This window comes from Microtus oregoni, unplaced genomic scaffold (assembly GCF_018167655.1).
Source record: "Microtus oregoni isolate MIOR12 unplaced genomic scaffold, Mior012 000023F_ref0000262, whole genome shotgun sequence".
NCBI lineage: Eukaryota > Metazoa > Chordata > Mammalia > Rodentia > Cricetidae > Microtus > Microtus oregoni.
In genome coordinates, this window is record NW_024543082.1 from 14,868,938 (window position 1) to 14,885,000 (window position 16,063).

General features: G+C 36.9%; 1 protein-coding gene across 1 annotated transcript in view; it reads right to left on the minus strand.

Moving 5' to 3' along the window:
• Cip2a (cellular inhibitor of PP2A) overlaps positions 1–16,063 on the minus strand; it is a 36,008-nt gene that overhangs the window by 7,698 nt on the left and 12,247 nt on the right. The window contains exons 9-16 of the mRNA XM_041673153.1: positions 14,441–14,659; positions 13,280–13,439; positions 11,651–11,792; positions 10,300–10,399; positions 5,586–5,704; positions 2,916–3,111; positions 2,405–2,479; positions 2,202–2,312 (exon numbers count right to left, since the gene is read on the minus strand). Coding sequence (XP_041529087.1) covers positions 2,202–2,312; positions 2,405–2,479; positions 2,916–3,111; positions 5,586–5,704; positions 10,300–10,399; positions 11,651–11,792; positions 13,280–13,439; positions 14,441–14,659 — 1,122 coding nt within the window. The remainder of the gene's footprint in view (positions 1–2,201; positions 2,313–2,404; positions 2,480–2,915; positions 3,112–5,585; positions 5,705–10,299; positions 10,400–11,650; positions 11,793–13,279; positions 13,440–14,440; positions 14,660–16,063) is intronic.

The following is a 16,063-nucleotide window of genomic DNA, read 5'->3' on the forward strand; positions in this document are numbered from 1 at the left end:
TAAAATTAAACTAACATTAATTAATTAGGAAGCACAGCCTAAATAAGTAGTAATTAGAATAAGGAATGTATACTATCTACCATTTTGTATTAAAAGAAATTTTCAAATGTTTGATAGAAAATTGACTATAAAAAGGGATAACAATTAGTGTTATTTTTATGAGATAAAACATTAAATTGTGTAAATTGTGTAATAAAATGAACAAGATGCCCAAAAGACATACAATGTAAGAGAATGGTATGAAAAATGAGAAGAATAACTCTTTGAATATTACTAATTTCCATTCTTGGCATTTAGAAGTTCAATGTATCAGTCAAGACAAATGAAAGCATGCTAAAATATGGGGTGAGGGAAGAAGGATATTAAGCATTCCTACTGCTTTTTAAATCTTTTTCATATATTTTTAAATATAAACTCTTGAATACTAAAAAAGGAGGGTTTATTTTTACAGAAAATTATGCTTTTATATTAATACATGCGATGGTTAGTCTTGTCACCTAACCAGAGTCTGAAATGACCTGGGAAATGGGTCTCTTTTGATTATCTGGTTAGGTTAATTGATGTGGAAAGACCCGTCTCAATTTTAGATGGGACCATTTCCTCTGCAAAGTATCCAGGAATGCATGAAATGGAGAAAGTGAGCAGAGCATTAGCGTGCTGGTTACTCTACTCCCTGACAGTGTGTGCAATGTAACCTGTCACTTCAAACTCTTAACACTTTGATTTCCTTGCCAATATACCTGTGAATTATAGGTTAAAATAAATCCTTTCTTAAGTCGCTTTAGTCAAGGTATTTTACTTCAGAAATAGGAAATGTAACCTAGACAATACATAAATCAGAGATAGAATATACGTTTATTTTTCCCCCTTTCTTTTCAGTGATATTTCTTTATAATTTTTAGGATACCTTTATTCTGCAAATATTTTAAAGGTATTTTATTTATCAACAATTTTAATCCCACTTTCAAACTCCTACAATTTTGTAATTTGTTTGAAGAAATAATGAATAAATTCTGCTGAGAATTTCATATTATTAAGCAAAGTTTTTACCCATAAAGTATATATTATAAATACTTTAATTACAAAACTTACAAAGTAATAACCATATGCCAAGGATGTACTGGGGCTTAGAGATTCAGAAATAGTCTTTATTATCACAATAGGGGTGGGAAGTAGTATGATTTTCATATGGTATGGGAAGTACTGTGAAGAGGCAATCACAAAGTAGAGGCACAAAAGGAAAGTCAAACATGAGTGAGAAAATGGCCATGGAAGGCCATTGTGGGGATGTGGGCATTTAAATGAAAACCAATGATGATGAGGTATTAAGCAAGGAAACAGGAAAAGGCAGTCTAAATATGGTTAAGGAAATTCAAAGTTAAGAAAACTTAACACTATGGTAAGTTCTACCAAAATGCAAATCAATATAAGCAGTTGCCTGCAGTTTACTAGCAAAATATAGAAGATGTAGGGTGAAGTGAGACTTTTTTTTTTTTTTGTCAAATTAAAAAATTTCAATGACATCAGAAGCAATGACAACTACCATAGAGCACCGGAGAAATAGGATGAGATATTTCTTTAGATGCCTTTGGGAAGTGGACAAAGCATAGAATACCACTTAAGTGTGAGTGTCTGAGTAACAGACAAGAAGGAAGACTACAGAAAGTTAAGTTAATCAGCCAAACCTGGTGAATAATACAGGAGAAACAGTGATTTCCAGGGTTCTAAGTCAGAAAACTCAAGCAGTACACAGACCACTATACTACAAGTATATTTTAAAGCCAGGGGTAAGTGCTTTACCACAAAATAAACAGAGTTTCAAGCATTTCTCAAATGACTCAGTTCAGTAACATTCTCGGCTTGTCATAAATTTGGGAACATTGACTTTTAGTAGTAGCTGAAACTATACAACAGAAAAATAAGGAAGAAAGGACTCAATATAATTCTGAGGATCTCTGATATTCAGTGGTAAAACATTAATGATAAATACATAAACACACATCAATCAGGTAGAAAAGAAAATTGAGATGATAATGTAGTAAAAAGTAAAGGGAAGAGCTTCAAAAGCTTGAGCATAAAATGCTCAAGGTAATTCACCTTAGTTCCAACACATGATAGGAACATACTTGTAACTAGTGCTGTGCATGCTTTTATTTCATTAATGAAGTCTCAGACATGCTTTATTTCTATAGTGTACAGACCTCTGTCTCTGCTTGAGTTCTCTGACAGCGATACTGAGCGATGAGTCTGTCAGCCTGTGCAAGAGCCAGGGCTTTTGCTTCCAGGAGATCTTGTAACCTGCTCTCTTTAGACTGGAAGAAAATACACGGTTAATGTCCATTGTTTAGGAAAACATCTGTCAAATACACACAACATTATGTAGTTAAAAGAAGCTTGTACTCACAGCTAATGTGGAAAGTTTCATCTCATAAACATCCATTATGTCAGATATTCTTATATCATTAATCTGATCCTTTACCTGGTTTTATAGAGTTAAAATCAGAAAAATGTAAATTTGACGAAAGAAAAATAAAAGCCTACTTTGCAACTAAATCATTAACGTTGAAGAGTAAAATACATTGTGTCAGGTGGGTTACAAATACTTCATTAATTTGGCTATCTGAGCAAGGTTCAGTACTCATGTGAGTGATTTAAAAGTATTTATGTAGTCATCTGGTAGGCAGGCAGGAAGGGGACTAGAATAAGAATGATAGCTGCTTTTTAAAAAAAATGTTAAAATTTTATACCATTTCTTTTCTTTGAAAAATGTCCAGATTTTACTTTTTATGTCAAAGGGTAAGGTTTTGGCGATAATATCTGCATGTAAACTTGTTTAAGTAAATGCTGTAATCAGAGCTGACACTTAGCTGGCTCTACCAAGCACAAGCCCATTTACAGTGCTACTCATCACTCACCATTACTCCGGCCTGAAGTTTTTCTATTAGCTCCTCGATGTTCAATGGAGGAGCATTATCCTTTGAAAGAGGAGGCGACAAGCACTTCGTTGATGCTGGAAAACAGGGATTTAAGGGCTGCAAAGGCATTTTCCTGGGCAGATGTTCAGTTTCTTGCTGTCTGTATATATTGTTTGCTGCTATACTTTCTCCAAGACTGAGTAAGAGCCAAGAAGAAAAATTGATCACAAAAATTGAGCAAAAGGCAGAGTTGTCACAGAACTATGGCAATATTTGAAATGAGTCTTCTTTGGGGACTACATGTTTTTGGTAATCACAATAAAGCACGGCTAGGGAAAACATTCTCAATTTTCCAGAGGACTCTTTTCTACTTATTAAATATGACAGTTCCGTGTTTGATTTGGAAGCATTCGAGCACTAGTTAGCGAGTGTAGAGTATTTGCAATGAGTACTAAGTTACTGTAGTACTCAGGACAACCTTATCATATATGGTGTCACCTGGTTTCATCTACACTCTCCTCTGACCCCTCTTTTTCTCCCAGTATATCCTCATCCACCTGACTTTTATTGTGCTCCACTAAAAGCCAATCCTGTTTATATGACTCAAGGCCTTTGGATAAGCTGTTCCTTTATTGGAAACTATCAGAAGAGGGCTGATTCCTTACGATAGGATCTTGGTTCAAATTCACCTCTCCAGAGAGGTTTTCATTAATGTCCTATGTAATATGAATAATTAGCTACTCCTCTCCACAGTGATGGACATTTTATGAACCTTTAATTTTTAATAATAAAATAACAAAATATAATAAGATAAAAGAAATAACATATTAGAATTGGACAAAACAAATTAACAGAAGGAAAAGAGATCAAAAGAAGGCACAAGAATCAGACTCAGTTGCAGTGGTTCACATACTCGGGAATCCCATGAAAACACTACACTGGAAGCTATAATATATTAACTGAGGACTTGGTGCAGACCTGTGCAGTCTGCCTCAGTCTCTTTGAGTTCATATGAGCTTTGATCATGATGATTCAGAGGGCCTTGTTTTCATGGCATCCTCCATCCTCTCTGCTCTTAAACTATTTTTGTCTCCTATTTTACAAGTTCCCTGAGAAAAGGGATTTGATGGAGACATCCTGGTTAGGGCTGAGTGTTCCAAGGTCTCTCACTCTAGGCATACTGTCTGGCTGTGGGTCTCTTATCTGAATTTGTTCCCTTCTGTTGTAGGAGGAAGCTTCTCTGATGATGATGGTGCAAGACACTGATCTGTGACTACAACAGAATAGCATCAGAAGTTATTTCATTGCTACCTTAAAAAAAAAAAAAAAAAAAAAAAAACAAAGCAAAAGAAAAAAAACAGAACAGTTTTCTCCCTAGGTTCCGGGGTTGTCTACTCTCCTCACTATCTAGATTCTCTCCCACTCCCAGATTTCCTCAATTGCCTATAATTCTTTGTATAAGGTTAAGATCTTGTGAACTTTCCCCAGTACACTTAATCATGTATATAGAAAGAAATACATATATGCATGCATATACAGACACAACACATATATACATGCAATAACAATTAATGAAAGAAGAAACCATTAATTAAAAGGAGAGTGTTCTGACAGAGGAAAGGAAAGGAAAAAATGCGATTATGTTATAATCCTAGAAATAAAAAAAAATTGCTAACATCTTGGATTTTTTCGGTTTTTTTGGTGAAGATTTGAGTTTGTTTTTTTCCCTCCCAAACCAACAGTACCACATGAAGTGAGGAATGGAATTTTTATTGTATGGATATTTGGCTTAGATATTGGTTCAACAGTTTTTTAACTTTTATGATTATTTATGAGCAATTCTGCAAAATGCAACTAAAGTCACTTAACAACAAACAGCATGGATTAACAAACTCATCTCTTACATTTAGAGTAAAAACAGCACAGACAACAGAGGTTTAAAGACGAATGATGGATATGGCTTTGGTGTGATAAAACTATTTACAAAGCAAAAGCTTGTTTACTGGCCTGCTTATTAACCTCTAGTTTCAAATTATTTAAGTGACTTTTACAAATTTTATTATATGAACTACTTTAAGTTCTAAATATTAAGCCCCAAGTATAGACTACAGTACCATTCAGTTTACATATTCTCTCCCTCTGACACAAACCTAATTGAAAACAAAACAAACAAGCAATAAACCCCACAGCATATTCAATTCTATTATCTGAAATGAAAGAATGTAGTATTTTTTTTTTTTTCGGCCTGGCCATCATCTACTCCAGCTTATGACAAAACACTTAATATTTCTTTCAGAATCTCCCACATCGATCCTTCCCAGCTTAGTATGAGTTAACGTAGTTCTTAGGACTCCTTGGCAAATAAACCAGAAAGGAAAAGTTCTTTCTCCAAAAGAAAGTAAAGCAATTGGTTCAAGCTTCAGTGCCTAGAGTTTATGTTCAGAACAGCACGATGAATACTGCTAATCACCTGCATCTATGTTTTCTTTGATAAAGTATTTGTCATTTTCCATTACAGAAATCAGAATTTTAATTATTTGAAAGACTACTGATATTACAATAAAATCTTCAGTTTCAACAATTTAGTAGTAAATATGCGTGGAAGATTATGAAGAAACACAGCACGATATCTAATTGTATTAAGAGATACTGCAAATGATTATAACTCACACTAAGGCAGGGAAATCTGGCAGTGGAGAAGCTTCCAGCAATATTCCCAATCCAGACTGTACTTGTTCTCTATTATCTGATGTTAAAGCAAAAGCCAATGGAGTAATCAAACGTGGATCCTAAACAAATCAAAAACCAACAAGTAAGTGTCAGCAAGAAAGACTCACATACTGCTGAGTCTTTAGTCAAAAGTAAGAGCATTCTAAAGTACTCCAACATGATGCTTGCATGTCCTTACACTTTTCCACCTTATAGCTATATGTACTGTATTGCAGTCCATAGAGAAACTAAGAATTATCCAGCAAAAGGCTTCTTGTTTTAAATTATGCTTATCAGAATTATAACTTAAATATTTTGATAAATTTAAATTGTTCAAAATAAAATAGTATTTAGATACTGTTTTATTTCTAATAAATGAAAACTTTGGCCGATAATTGTTAAAGTCATTGAATAAATATTTGAACTAATGAATGCAAATTAGAAAACTAATGACTAAAGCAGTACGCCTCAAATTTCCTTTGCCAGTATTTCACACTAGTAGCCACAGCTCTAAAATCAGCTATCGTGAAAAACATCTAAAAACTGAAAGGAAAAATGACTAGCTGCTATGCATGTTTTGATATGTATATAGGTATAGAGGCCAGAGATCTATGTTAGATGTCTTTCTCTATTGCTTTCCACTTTATTTTTTAATAAGGAGTCTTTCTTGGAACCTGGAGCTCACTAACTGGCTACCAGTTAGTCAGAAAGCCCTGTGTCCTGCAGTCTCTGCCTCTCAGCGCTGGAATACAGAACCTTTTATGTGGGTTCTAGGAATCTAAACTTTAAGCACTTTGCTCACTGAGTCATTTCCCCTGCCCTCACTCAATTCTTTAAAGAAAAACTACTAATGAAGAAAATATTAATATGAAGCTTTTATAATGATTTGTAGGTACTTAAGCACAATTCAGCCTTCACTACTCTCAGCAGAATCCCTTCACAATTTTTCCCAGAGTGGAGAATCACTAATTGTTGTTTGCGGTAAAGGTATCTGAAGTACAAAGATGGAAAATTAATTGCTCATGCCTACACTGACTAGCAACTAATTCAGCCAACTGTGAACCACGCCTCTTCAGCACAATGATGTTATAGAGCCCACTGTCACAGCCTATGGGTTCAGTTCAGCTTCTGTTCTATCTGAACATGCACCCTCACCCTTTCTAAGCTACTTCATTAGCTTAATTAAGAAAAAAATACAATATTCTGTCTGCGTGTTTGCCTGCAGGCCAGAAGAGGGCATCAGATCCCGTTACAGATGGCTGTAAGCCACCATGTGGTTGCTGGGAATTGAACTCGGGACCTTTGGAAGAGCAGGCAATGCTCTTAACCTCTAAGCCATCTCTCCAGTCAGAACGGCTAAAATAAAAAACACCAATGATAGCCTTTGCTGGAGAGGTTGTGGAGAAAGGGGCACACTCATCCATTGCTGGTGGGAATGCAAACTTGTGCAACCACTCTGGAAAGCAGTGTGGCGGTTTCTCAGGAAACTCGGGATCAACCTACCCCTGGACCCAGCAATACCACTCTTGGGAATATACCCAAGAGAGGCCTTATCATACAACAAAAGTATATGCTCAACTATGTTCATAGCAGCATTGTTTGTAATAGCCAGAACCTGGAAACAACCTAGATGCCCTTCAATGGAAGAATGGATGAAGAAAGTATGGAATATATACATATTAGAGTATTACTCAGCAGTAAAAAACAAGGACTTCTTGAATTTTGCATACAAATGGATGGAAATAGAAAACACTATCCTGAGTGAGGTAAGCCAGACCCAAAAAGAGGAACATGGGATGTACTCACTCATATTTGGTTTCTAGCCATAAATAAAGGACATTGAGCTTATAATTCGCGATCCTAGAGAAGCTAAATAAGAAGGTGAGTCCAAAGACAAACATATAGGCATCCTCCTGAATGATGGAGGAAGGTCATTGGCTAATAAAGGAACTGCCTTGGCTCATTTTATTGGTTAGAACATAGGTAGGTGGAGTAAACAGAACAGAATGCTGGGAGGAAGAGGAAGTGAGCTCAGACTCGACAGCTCTCCTCTAGGGAGCAGACGCCTCAGAAGAGAGGCCATGCCCCGCTCCCGGGCAGACACACGCCATGAAGCTCCAACCCAGGATGGACGTAGGCTAGAATCTTCCCGGTAAGCGCACCTTGGGGTGCTACACACAGATGAATAGAAATGGGCTAGATTAATATGTGAGAATTAGCCTAGAAGAGGCTAGATAGAAATGGGTCAAGCAGTGTTTAAATGAATACAGTTTGTGTGTTGTTATTTCGGGGCACGAGCTAGCAGGCGGCCGGGGTGCTGGGGACGCAGCCCCGCCGCTCATATTTCAACACCTGAATATTAACCTTCATCAGGCGATGAAAGGAGACAGAGACAGAGACCCACATTGGAGCACCGCACAGAAATCTCAAGGTCCAAATCAGGAGCAGGAGAGGGAGCATGAGCAAGGAACTCAGGACCGCGAGGGGTGCACCCACACACTGAGACAACGGGGATGTTCTATTGGGAACTGACCAAGGCCAGCTGGCCTGGGTCTGAAAAAGCATGGGATAAAACCGGACTTGCTGAACATAGCGGACAATGAGGACTACTGAGATCTCAAGAACAATGGCAATGGGTTTTTGATCCTACTGCATGTACTGGCTTTGTGGGAGCCTAGGCAGTTTGGATGCTCACCTTACTAGACCTGGATGGAGGTGGGCGGTTCTTGGAGTTCCCACAGGTCAGGGAACCCTGATTGCTCTTTGAGCGGATGAGGGAGGGGGACTTGATAGGGGGAGGGGAAGGGAAATGGGGGGCGGTGGCGGGGAAGAGGCAGAAATCCTTAATAAATAAATAAATTAAAAAAAATCAAAACAAAAAAACAAAAAAAAGAAAAAAATAATTTTGCAATTTTGTTAAATAACTGTTATAAACTAGGTAATATAGATAATTAACATGGGTAATGTTGAACCGTGGCCTAAACACAGAAAACCAGATAAAACCAAACAACAACAACAACAAAAAACAAAACCAAAAAAAAAAAACTGAAGTCCGATGAGCTAAGTATTACATAATAAAAAAATCTCCAGCTTGATTTTTTTCAAAAACAAGCAAGATAGATTATAGTAGCATAAAAAGCCCTTTCTCCTATAAGGAAAGTAAAAGACAGGGAAACTCTTCTTTTCATGAACTCTTTTCTAGCTATAAAACCCACCACCTCCAGCCGAGCTAAGAACACACATGGATTTTACAAAATTAGATGTTCCCTAATTCTTGAAATGCAAATGAGGACTGGTAGTGTAGCCCTGTAATGGAGTACTTATATGGCATGTGTTAAGCTTTGGGTTTGTGGCAGAGTAGGAAGTAAAATAGAAATAAATCTTTAAATTAAGTCTGTTCTAACTTTGCTTTCTGAAAACATCTAGAACTTTTCAGCTACTATACTGTAAGCTTGTGCTATTTTCAGCAAACCCTCACCAATCTTATTAGTCCCTTTCTTTCAGATGTTTTCTAACCTCTTACTATTTCATGTCACCAACTCTGATCAAAATGAAAAGCTCACCTAGGGATGATGGTCCAGTTAGTAAATTTGAGTTTAATACAAAGGAGCCATAATGAGTGCTGGGTATGTGCTTGTAACCACCCTGCTGGGGAGGCAGAGGAACAGATTCCTGCAGCTCATTAGCCACCAGCCTACTTTCCTTGGTGGTGCTTGGTGGTGAGATCCAGAACAGTGAAGAGACCCCAAAGGGGGATAAAAAAAAGTGGACAAGGAGAGCTTAAGGAATTATACTCAAAGTCACCCTTAAGCCGTCACACGTTTGTCACCCATAGGTGTATAATTACACACACACACACACAAACAGAGAGAGAGAGAGAGAGAGAGAGAGAGAGAGAGAGAGAGAGACTTTCCCAATGGCTACATAGATCAAGAAAGCTGCAAGTACAAAAATAATGAAAGGAATCGCTGGGAAATTACTACCTTAGAACCTGGAGGAAGTTAGTTTAAGTTTCTAAGATATATAATGAGACTATTCTAATTACAATAGATAGAACTGTCAACTTCTTTCTCATGACCAATTCTAAGAAAAATATCCTGAAGGATGTAGAATATTAAAGCAGAAATACATAATAGAGGCACAATGCATGGGCCTATAATCCTAGCACTTATGAGGTCAAGGCAGAAGAAAGCTGAGTTCAGAGACAAACTGAACTACATGGTGATAGGTAGTCTCAATAAATAAACAAGAAATGAAGAAAGAAACAAAGGGAGAATTATTACAAACCATGATAGAGGAAGTAGAGATGCTGCTCAGACACAAGGACCTGAGTTCAATCCTCAGTCCCCACCGAGAATGCAGGACTTAGTGTCACATCTGTAGTCTTATCCCTAGGAGTAGGAAGTAGAGAGATAGGGACAGAGAGCTGGAACTCTAGAGCTCATCTATTAGCCAGGCTAGCTGGACTGGTGAGCTCTAGGACAGTGAGACTCTGATGCAAAAAAAAAAAAAAAAAGGGAAAACAAGGAATTGAAGAAGACAGACAACACTGGCTTTCCACATGCATGTATCTAAACATATACATACCACAAGACTATGTAAATATAAAATATATGTACAAACATGAACACAAACAAACACATGACAATAAAATATGCGAAAAGTCTGAAGTTACCTGAAGGATTTTGTAGAAGCTTACTTCCATACCAGGAACCAGTTGTTTTAGTTTGTTCATCAAATTAAGAGTCTTCAAAATTACATCAGCAGCAAGTTTGCTTTTAAAAATAAAAGTCATCACATTTAAATTAGAAAACAAGAAAATTAGCATATTTTTGTCTATAATCCTACAGTAAATGAAAAATCTAACAAATTTGCTTATAAAACTCAAAAAGATAAAGTATTACTTCTAAGAATTAAAATATTTTTAAAAATTAGTATTTTTAGTACTTGAGTTCCAGAAAGAACAAGTTAATACTGAATATAAATTTCAGATCTACTCTTAAATACAAACATGGTACAAATGTCTGCTGAATTAAATACAAGTATTAGAACATGCATCATTTCAGTTTCAGTAACTGTTTCTAAAGTTAAGAACAAAATCTAATATGAAGAGAATGAATTATCCAAGACCATGCACTCACTTTAGTTTGCATCTGAAAGGGAGTAAAAAGTATAAAAGAGGACTGGTGAGATGGTCCAATGGTAAGGGTCTTTCCACCTCAGATTGTACTGACATCCATACAAGCTGTGGTCAAATGACCTCATACTTATCACACACACACACAAAGAATACAATGGCTGACGGGCAGTGGTGTTGGTGCATGCCTTTAATCCCAGCACTTGGGAGGCAGAGGTAAGTGGATTTGGATTTCTTTGAGGCCAGCCTGGTCTACAAGAGCTAGCTTCAGGACAGCTAAGAGCTGTTACACAAAGAAAGAAAAAACAAAGAAGACAACACTTGCTGATAGTTATTTATGGAAATGGGAACAAATTTTAGTGTTTGGCACTTATTAGGTTTCAATAAATATTCATTAGGAAAACTTGCTCACGAGAGGGAGGGGGCATAAATAATTGCTCATTACTCTGTGAGCATCCACCTTTAACCAAAGCTCTGATGTGTGAAGAAGAGAGGAGTTGTCTTTGTTATTAAGTTTTCAGCAGGGACTGGCTTTCTGGTAATAAAACTATCCATTTTGTCACGCTTTTCTCTTTAAAAATGTAAGATTAAATGAAGCAAAAATTAAATAACCATGGCCATGTCAAAAGGAGTTTCAGAAGAGAAATGTTCAGAATCTGTAATCTCTCCTTCACACGCATGCAAAGGAAAGAAAAAGTCCTACTAAGATATAAACTGCAGATGTCAAAACTTCCAGAAGTATGCATAAATTGAATTTTTAATTCAAAATTTAAGCAATTTCCAGCTATCCTTTGAGTTAATAAAACATAATTAGGGAAGATTCTTAAATATGATAACTATATTTTATAATTTTTACTGCCAGTATGCCTTTTGGATTTGAAATACTCACCATAATTCAGAATCTGCTACCTTTGTTCCAAATCCCAGGTCAATCTTGCCATATGTAAACTGTTGTTCAATCAGCGTGGTACACTTTATAGTAGTCAATATTTTTACAATATGCATTTTTAGAGTGTCATCTCCACACAGAGGTTAAGTTTGGTTAAGACACACAGAAATCAAAATACTTGGTATATAGTGTGTAGCTATATATAACTTGTGGCATTCAGAATAATTTCAAACAAGCTATTGCATCACTGCAATCCAGTGTAATTATTTAATTGCTTTAAGGCATGTTAGAAAAGTGAAACTTCAAAGTATTAAGGTGACTAGTAAATAGCAAGAGATGGACTCATAAAAGTGTTTAACACACGGTAAAAGCAGAGAAAGGATAGGTCTTCACTGGATGTTTGTTTACTTATTTATTTACCTATTAGCAGTAATCAAAATGTTTCAATGAACATTGGATGTATTATAGGGAGTTATATCCTCATAATTTATAAATTACTATGAATATCAGAAAAAAAAGTGCCACATTATAAAACACCTTTAAGGTTAAACAGAGGAACTGCTCGCCTCTATAGCAGTAATTTTCAACCTTGGTACATGTCAGAAGCACGAGAATATTTGGGCAGTGGTGGTGCATGCCTTTAATACCAGCACTCGGAAAGCAGAGGCAGGAGGATCTCTGTGAGTTCAAGGCCAGCCTAGTCTATAAGAGCTACTTCCAGGTCAGGTTCCAAAACTACAAAGAACAAACAAACAAACAAACCAAACACACAAACAACAACAACAAAACAAACAAACAAGAAACACAAGAATAGATTAAACAATCACACACAAAGGGGATGGGGGCTAAAATCATGAAAACTGTATCAGTATTTGCTTATGCACTGATACATCGGCCAAAAACTCACAGAAGTAGTAACAGGCATAAAAACTGCAGGAGAGTTATAAGGAGTCACCTCAGCATATGCCTTCAAAGCTCAAACTGTTATTTAAAAACAATCATATTTTAAGAACATTTATGGGTGGGAATGTAGTTCAATAGTAAATAATAGGTGATTAGTCTGATCCTCTGCAGTGGCCACATGCACACACAAGGATGTATCTAAAAAAAAAAGAGTTCTAAAAGTACTTTTAAGCATAAATTAAACACAGAAAACCTGGAGAACTTTTTCAGGTATCCCTGAAACTTTGTTTAATTTTCAGTTCAACATCCTTTTTCTTACTATGTAGTGCGTATTCATACATGTTTTCGTATGCACAAACAAATGGAGGCCAGAGGACAACCTAGGGTGTCATCCTCAGAACCATAGTCTGTTTATTTGAGCAGGGTTACTCATGGACTGGAGGTCCTCCACGAGGTCAACAGCTAGCCAGCAATCCCCAGGTTTGTCTCTGCTTCCCTAGCCCCAGGACTACAAGCCCACACCATCATGCTTGTCTGACGTTTCCATGTGGGTTGCTGGAAACTAAACTCAAGTCCTCATGCTCTCAAGGGAAGCATTTTAATGACTAAGCTATCTCTCCAGTTCCTTGGTACACTATTTCTGATATTACGCAAGAACTTATAAGATTACAAATAAAGACAAAATTGGAGTTTTATACTTTTCATTTATATTATGGTAAAGGATATTTAATAAAATTTCAATGGCTTTGACCATCCTTTCACATTTTTTTCTTATTAAGGCCTCATCCAGATTTTGTTCCGTGAACTGAAGCTGATCAAGGATTGTAGGCAGCAGAAGGGTCACAAAACGGTCAGTTGAGGAGCAGTTACCAGTATCAATGACATCCTAGAAAATTGATCATCAAGAATAATTGAAAATATGGAACACATAACACAAAACAGTCATTATTGAGCTATAACATATTCTTTAAATTTTTACCATTTATTTCAATAGTCCATTCATTCAAGTCTTCTATTTTAAAGCTATGTTTTACAGTTTACCATGTTAGCCATCTTTCAGGTTTACCCTGGCTTCTTTCTCAAATGAAGCCATATGATTTTGTAAAAAAGACATTTTAAAGGATTCCACGATTTTAATTGTTATTGTAAAATGTTTAGTGTTTAATGACAATAACCTGAATTTGCAAAATGAAATTAAATAGTAAGTGACTGACTTTTATAGTGTAAAATCACAAATAATTTCAAAGGTTTTTTAAATGCTATAATCAGTCAGGACCTAGAAAAACAGAAAAAGCAATTTATGCAAAAGTTTTTATGAATAGACTTGATCAGTCACATACATATTTGTGCATAGTATCTAATTATGAGATTGAAAAAAATATGGAAGACCGGAGAGGCTGAATGAGTATAAAAGCAGGTGAACAGTAGATAATGTTAAATTGCCCAGTAGCATAATCTACAGCTCAAGATTATTTGTCTTCATTCTACTAAGTGCATTGCATCTGTCTGCATCCTGTCTCATTTCACGAATTAAGATCAATATTTTATAGAATTAATAAAAGGCAGCAGACAAAATGTGAGAAAGAAAACAACCAAAGCACAATAGGAAATCACATAGATTCTGTGTAATAAATTAGATAGTTTAAGAAAGTTTTACATGTATGTATGTACCTATGTAAGAAAATACATACAAAGCATTCAGTAGAAACATGGAAAATGCTAATGCATGTGAGTCTGCAGGAAACAAAACCCTCAGTAGTTGAATTTTATACAGTCTGGAGTATAATTAATTTTATCTCATGTGTGAACAATTGGCTTACATAAAAGTGTCATAAAACAAATTGTTAAGTGAAAGCAGAAAAGTCCATTTGTCAATCATTTCATTACCTCAAAGATTTCCTTGAACAATTCCAGTGCTAAAACAGAACAGTTTTCAGATCCATCCAAAGGTTGGCTTAACCAACGAAGCAGAGCCACAGTAGGTTCTAAGCTTTTAGGACGGCTTCCCAGAATGCTGTTGGCAGATGGACACTGTTCAAACATCATCTGACTGAGCACGTGGCGCAGCTGAGACACTGCACAGAATGCAAGAAGTAATTCTAAAACCTGTGTAATATAAAGTCTTCATTAAATACCAACTTCATTGGCCTTTAACAGACAAAGCATACAATGACACTAACAATGCCATGCATTTTTAAAGAAAACATTCTGTTTCCATCTGTCGCCAGAGGAAGGTTTTATGGTGATATTCAAGATAGTCAAGTAGTACAACTACAAGACAAGGCCAGTTCAGACACCCTCTTCTCCACTGACCCGTGGACTCCTGGGAAGTCCCCCAGAGCTAAGCCTCTTGCCAACCCCAAAATGGCTCCCTCAATTAAGATATCTCCTTCCCTACTCCCATATCCATCCTTCCTCAATCTCAACCATCCCACTTCCCCAACCTCTCCCCAACCCTCCCCTGTTGTCTGAGGTTTCTGTCCTGCCCAGTTCCCACTGTCATTAAGTCCCAAAGAAATCACTCAGAAGTCTACATTAATCATAAACTGATTGGCCCATTAGCTCAGGCTTCTTATTAACTTTTATAACTTACATTAGCCATTATTCTTATCTGTGTTAGTCATATGGCTCTGTACCTTTTTCAGCGGTGTAGTCACATCTTGCTTCTTCTGTGTCTGGCCAGGACTACAGAGGGAGCCTCCCTCTTCCCAGAATTCTCCTGTTCTCACTGACCCACCTTTTCTTCCTGTCTGGTTGTCCTGCCTATACTTCCTGCCTGGCTACTGGCCAATTAGTGGTTATTTAAAACATAAAAATGACAGAATACAGACAATTGTCCCACACCACTCCCCCCCCCCCCTTTTTAAAAAAAAAATGTATAGTCCATTTTTTGGGAATTGACAGAAAATAGATAATTGTCCCATACCATGCCCCTTCTCCCCTCTTTCTCCCTTCCTCCGTCTCCCTCTACCCTCCTGTCCCCATGCTTCCAACTTTTGCCTGGCAATCTTGTCTGCTTCCAATTTCCAGGAGGATCTATATGTGTTTTTCTTTGGGTTCATCTTGATACTTAGCTTCTCGAGGATCATGAACTATAGGCTCAATGTCATTTTGTTTATGGCTAGAAACCACTAATGAGTGAGTATATACCATATTCATATTTTTGGGTCTGGGTTATCTCACTCAGGATAGTGTTTTCTACTTCCATCCATTTGCATGCAAAATTCAAGCCTGAACTGGCCTTGTCCTGAAGTTAGACTGATGACCATCTTGAATATCACCATAGAACCTTCGTGTGGCAACGGATGGAGACAGAGACAGAGACCCACATCGGAGCACTGAACTGAGCTCCCAAGGTCCAGTTGAAGAGCAGAAGGAGGGAGAATATGAACAAGGAAGTTAGGACCATGAAGGGTTGGCTCACCCACTGAGACAGTGTGCCTGATATAATAGGAGCTCACCAAATCCAGCTGGACTGGGAACAAAAGAGCATGGGATCAAACTGGACCC